The sequence below is a fragment of the Tetrao urogallus genome (genome assembly GCF_951394365.1).
Source record: "Tetrao urogallus genome assembly, chromosome: 9".
NCBI classification, from domain to species: Eukaryota; Metazoa; Chordata; class Aves; order Galliformes; family Phasianidae; genus Tetrao; species Tetrao urogallus.
The window spans coordinates 17,151,087-17,157,086 of record NC_136822.1 but is presented as its reverse complement, the minus strand read 5'-3'; the positions used below and the strand labels follow the sequence as shown (position 1 = coordinate 17,157,086).

General features: G+C 40.3%; 1 protein-coding gene across 1 annotated transcript in view; it reads left to right on the top strand.

Moving 5' to 3' along the window:
• Positions 1-1,298: 1,298 nt before the first annotated feature.
• LOC306949721 (calcium-activated potassium channel subunit beta-2) overlaps positions 1,299-6,000 on the top strand; it is a gene marked incomplete at both ends in the record, with an annotated part of 113,710 nt that continues 109,008 nt past the window's right edge. Inside the window, one exon of the mRNA XM_079539726.1 lies at positions 1,299-1,336. Coding sequence (XP_079395852.1) covers positions 1,299-1,336 — 38 coding nt within the window. The remainder of the gene's footprint in view (positions 1,337-6,000) is intronic.

Below are 6,000 nucleotides of genomic sequence, written 5' to 3'. Positions count from 1 at the left end.
CCATCACACACACTCCTTCAGAAAACAAGACTCAAAGGAGATGCTGACTGCATAGGCCCAGTGTCAGCTTTACTGTCTGCAGTGCTTCTTTCCCACCTCCGATGCTGTATGCAGCATTTCGCAGCTGTGGGCTCAAAGCAGGTTTCACTTACCCTAGTAAATGACATGACCTTAATTTCTGTCACCACAGCTTGATCAGCCTCCCTGAAATAGGGCCAGATTTGTTCTGAAACGAGGGGAGAATCTGCTCCTAACTTTTTTAAAACAAATGAGTTTACTACACCCTGGGAATTTTCAAACATGGCACATCCATCAATTTTCCTTTCTGACTAATGCTTGGCAAAATGGAACTGTCAAAACTTTTTAATTCAAACCAAATTGTTTGTTATTTGTTCCAAGCCACATATTAAATGTCAGTGAGAAAAGTTTCCATGCAGCCGTTGTGGGCACACATTGCTACTCTTTGACCTGCACTAAAGAACAGCCCTGGAGAAGCCAAAACCCGCTGAGGGACAGTGTGAACACACTGAGCCCCGTGCCTTCTGCTGCTGCAGTAAATCCCACTTTGCCCCCTGCACATTCCCCTCATCCTAAAATGTTTAGAGGTGAAATCATTAACTCTCATTCTTAATGTCTTTTTTTTTTTTTTTAATCACTGAAAAACCCCTTTGTGGCAATGGCAGTCTGGCATATTTTCTCTGCCTGCCCATCAAGCCCTTAGAAAATTAAGTTATTAATCATCTAAACATTCGCTTCTGCTGCACCAAGGCTCTCTGGCCAGAAAGCCCCATAGGTGGCTGTTTCAAATATCACCCTCTTTCTACTGAAGAATTTTGGATTATAACAACAACTCAAGTATGGACAAATGCACCTTGTGATAACTGCTGCCCAGAACTATGCTTTTAGAGTAGTCAACTGAGCTCCTCGCTTATATTTCACTAATTTGATTACTTGGTACAGAAAAAAAAAAAAAGAAAAAAGAAAAAAGCCCAATCCCACATTCACTGTGTGGTTTATCTGAGGTCTACACATACAGCAAAGCATTGCCTGCAAGAAGGAAGAGAAGTTTGCAGCAAAATTGTTTTGTAACAGATGTATCAATGGAAAAAGTTAGTAACTGGGAGTGTTCTCTCTTTCCCTGTCTCTCAGTTGCTATTAGTGCCGGTCTTTAGGGTGTAGCTTTCCTCTTGGGCTTCTGTGTTTGTTTTACTTACTGCTTTCCTGTTCCTTTTGGTCAGGAGCCTTTTTACAATCAGGCAAGATAATACTGAGCGGCAGCACCGAATCTGCAGGACAAAATGAGTCTTTGCTTTAAATACCCGAGAGACAAATGGAGGTAAGTAGAAACAAATGGCTCGAGCTGTTTGGGATGGGGATAATAATATTGAGCTTTCAGCTCATTATTTGGAGGCTGATAACAACTAGTACATTGTAGTTATTCGGGTTTGTTTTCTCCTGCAGTTTGACTGCAATTTTAAGAACGTATCTAAAGCCTGGCTTGGAAATACGGTGTAGAAATAATTGCATTCAGGCCTTTGTTAGAAATTATGGAGAGTTGGTTAGGATAGGAATCCTTTAAGTGGTTTTTGCTAGGCCTTCGTGGCAGACCTTAAACATATTTCCCCTCCATCTTGCAAAGTATCTCTGTATTCCCAATTCACTGTGCACACCATATAGCAAATCAGAGAGTTTGTCCTGCTACTATTATCTTCTTGTATTTCATATATATTACAGAGGTTGTATTTGCTCAGCTGTTCTAAATCCTGTTATAAAAGCAGGGTGCAGAGGACAGTTTCTGGTTGCACAATGAATCTCTGTAACTAATAAAATATAGCACTTGCTCTGCTGGAAGTATCAGTGTGAAGCCATAATGCTAGCACAGAGCTGACAGGGTAAGTGATCCCACTTCATAATCCTGTAATGTTGATACAGTTTGGTGGTACCAGCATAAAAGAGATACTCTGAGCTAAGCTGGACTTTGAGATAAATTGAAAATGGTGTCTCTAAAGGAAAACCATTCAGTACAGGATTTGATGACATGCAGATCTTCTACCCACAGGGTGTCATATTTGGCACTTGGGTGGATGAAAATAGTCTGGTATATTGTGCTGTAGAAACATGGACAAGGTTTGTGAGGAGAAAGGGCTACCTATCCAAACAACACTGCTCTTGTGTGTCAAGAGCAGCCAATAAAAATGTAAAACTTCTAGACAGCTCTTCTTTCCATCTTCTAAATCATCTTTCAAATATCTTGAAACTCACTGAGATGCAGGTTTTTTTTTCCCTACTTCTCTTCAAATAATTCTGAAAAAAAAAAAAATCATTTCTTCTTTCTGCAGACTGTTTCTAGTATCAAACCCCAAGTCACTTAAAGTTTTACATGCACACCTATGGTATGTTTTTGTTTGTTCCCAATTGCATTCTCATGACTTTTCAGTTCCCAGGGAAAAAAAAAAAAAAAAAAAAAAAAAAAGAAGAAAAAAGAATCCAATAATTTACTGTTATTTTCTGCTTTCTGTTCATTCAATCTTTTGTCTGCTTAGGACTTTTGACAGAAAAAAGTGCAGGTCAGACAGCACAAAGTTGGCTCATATATGAAAAAGAATGAACGCTTCCCCGAAATATTTTGCAGCATCTGAATCATCTTTCTGTCAGCCACATCACCTCTGGCCGCTCCTGTTCGCTTCCTGCCCAATCTCCTCTCCCAGGCAGACACAAATTCCTTGGGGGAGGGACTTTCATTTATTGGGTGTTCATGCACTGCTTCTGAGTGTCTGCCTCGTGGTTATATAGCACAGGTAATAACTAGAACGTGCTGACTTAATTCATCCCTTCTCATAGCAAAAAGTTGATGGAAGTTTGACGTGGCAGAACCAGACCCCAAATTAAGTTTACTCATTAGTTTCAGGGAAACACTGAGTTAAACTGCGTTTATGTTGGCAAAACCATGCCCAGAGAGCTGAGTCACACCGCCCAAAGCAGCAGCTATGGCTCATTGGAACATTTGCTTTCTCAGAGTACATCCTCCTCCACTAAGACCTCCAATAGGCTTCCTGCTGCAGATGTTTGCTTTTCAGAAGTGGCACTGAGACAGAAACAGTGACAGCCACATTTCCAAACTATCAGAATGGTGTCCTGAGAAGACAGGGTGAGGTGTGACCAGCCACCCCTTCTCTCCTGAGCTCTAATCTGGAGCACAGAGCTTGGCTTTCTGCTGTGAGCAGTTCAGAGATAGAAGTTCTCTGTTCCTAACATTTTGCCCCAAAATGAGTTTCTAAACTAAAAAGGTGCAATCTTGTCAACTGTTGAATACGGAGTCTGAGAAAAATAATGTGCAAAGTACACAGAACAATGTTCACCTGTTAAATAACATGCTGGGAGTCAGTAGGGACGTAAGAGTGAAATGCACTGGAGTAGCCAACAAGAAGGAGGAAACAAAAGCAAAACCAAAAAAGCTCATGGACAATACTTGATAGTCACGTGAAGATCAAAAAACCTCTCACATGGAATATACCATAGGAAAAGAACTGACTGATCCCAAAGGAAATTATCAGAATGGCATACTGAAGTCACCAGGCAAATTTGAATATAAGATGTCTTAAAAATGGAGGAAAGCATTCTATAAGTAACAACAGAAACATCAGAAAGTAAAATACTCTTAGAAACAAAGCACTGGGAACAGGCAATTACAGAAAATGAAAACCTTCCAGTCAGTTGACTTGACTACTAATCGATGCCAGATGTTTGACAGCCATTTAAAATCATTTCACACGATCATTAAAAAAAAAACTTGCCTTCCCATCTCCTCAGCTAGAGAAAAAATCATCACACCTTTTTATGCAGAGAGTTAATTGATGTATGCCATGTCGTGTACCATGCCTCTGCATCTGACAGAAATCAAAGCAGAGATTTTGAAAAGCAAGCGAGTTTGAACTGCAAATTAACAAAGACAGTGTTTCAGCTGTTGTTTCTTAATGACATTCTTGCTTTTAGATAAAATATTTTTCTGACACTGTATGTCCTGGGCAGTAAGAAGCTAGGTTGCAACCAAAAGTTATCTGTTTACTCCTTATTGTGCCTCTGTGCTTAAGGAAATGGAAGGAATATCTAATTACACATCCAAAACTTCTAGTGAGTTATTGAGAACTATTCACAAAATTAACTCTCCAATATATATTTTATTCCCCTGGATACATCTGCAAACATTAAAAAGCATTTGAAAGATTGGGGTTTTACATCAACTTCTCTGCCCCAGAAAGTTCTGCTCTTGCTTTCTGCTTCCCTGCCTCTTCCTCTGGGGGCCTCATTCTAAAGACACATATTAAAAAAATGCAACAAAACAAGACAAAAGATGCACTCAACCAAATCCACTCAAACAATAACTATTACCAAACAGGAGAGTGGTCACAGGAAGAAAAAATAGCCAGCTCTAGGCCAGCAATTCAGCATTGTCTTAAAAAAAAACAAAAATGCAGCTCATCCTTGGAATAAGTGCTGCCTGGCCTGCGTTGGTTGAAAGCGAACCCTCCCAACCCTGTCACAGTGCAGCCACTCTTGGAGAACTGTGGACTAATCACGTTTGTTACAATCAGAGTCTAAAAGGCAATCACACATAAATACAATAGTCCCAAAATCCATCTTGCCAAAAGGCATCCATGCAGATTACTGCTCACCATCTTACAGGCACAATCAGCACGCATTTCCCATTTTCCAGTGCTAAGGTCTGCACGTCTCCAAAGGATTAGCATGTTTCCTTGAAGCATTAGTAAAGCACACAGATATCTCAGCAGCGGATCTTTTCTTTGTAAGACCAACGGACAGAACCCAATCAGCTGTTCAGCTGTTAACATGGCTTTTACATTTTGTTTGTTTGTGGGTAAATCTGGAATCTCCATCACTGATGACTTTTGAAAACCAGTTCAACAGACCAGTTCATGGAGTAGTGGTGTAGGTAAATCTGAACACGCCCAAGGGAGCAGACAGACGAGATGTCCTTTAAGGGGCCTCTCACTCTCCATTTTCTATTATTTCTGTAATTTGATGCTTCTGTTTCACTGACTAAACAGCTGGCCTGCATTAGTAGACAAGTAACAGAAGCAATGCAGGATGGTTTAGATGAAGCCAGCTTGATGTATTTGCTTTTGCTTTAAGAGCACAGTCCTGCTCTGGAGGGGAGCTAACAGGTTATGCACACAGCTGGTCTTTGTGTTGTCAGACACCTGAAAAGCTAAATCCCTTCCCAGGAACAGAAAGGCTGTGCATGCAAACACTGCCCTTAGACAGCTATGTAGAACATACCTAGTTGCCTATATCAGCCTGCAATACCATCTGAGTGACATATTCCTCCACTGTACTGATACAGTTGTTCAGATTTTTAAGTGGGGAAATGCACCTCATCTGTGTGTTAGGAGGCCAAACAACTGGTGTTAGTTTCCCTGAATCCTGCATATTATACATGAATTTAATATTTTCAGGAATATTCAGTTAAGAGATTGAAAGATCTGAATTTAGTACTGCCTATATATCACAAACTGAATTATCTTGGAAACATCGTCATTTGAGCAAGAAGGGCCAGGTCCTCCTGTGGCAAGAGCACTTTTCATCTTACTGCAGTAGTCCTTCTCAAATTTACAATTGCAAATGCACACATGGGAAACTTAAGATTTATCTGAGTCAGAAAATGCCCGAATTTTAGTTCTTTCACTGCCAAGAAGTATGTATAACTGCTCCCATTATTTCAGAGGTGAGGTTTAATGCTATTATTTTTAATCACCCTCTAAAATCTTTCTAAAACACACTATTTGAAAAGCTCCTATATTTGGACCTTAAGCCTCATAATAAATTTAAACCTGTGAATGCAGTTCAGTGCAGATTCACGTGTTGAGTCATGAATCCTTTTCCAGTACAGTGCGATAGTCTCATCGTGTCCATGTAAGGGGATTGGCAGCAGCTTTGGAAATATCTGTCCTCTTCCCCAGTTCACACTCCTGAGCCATACTT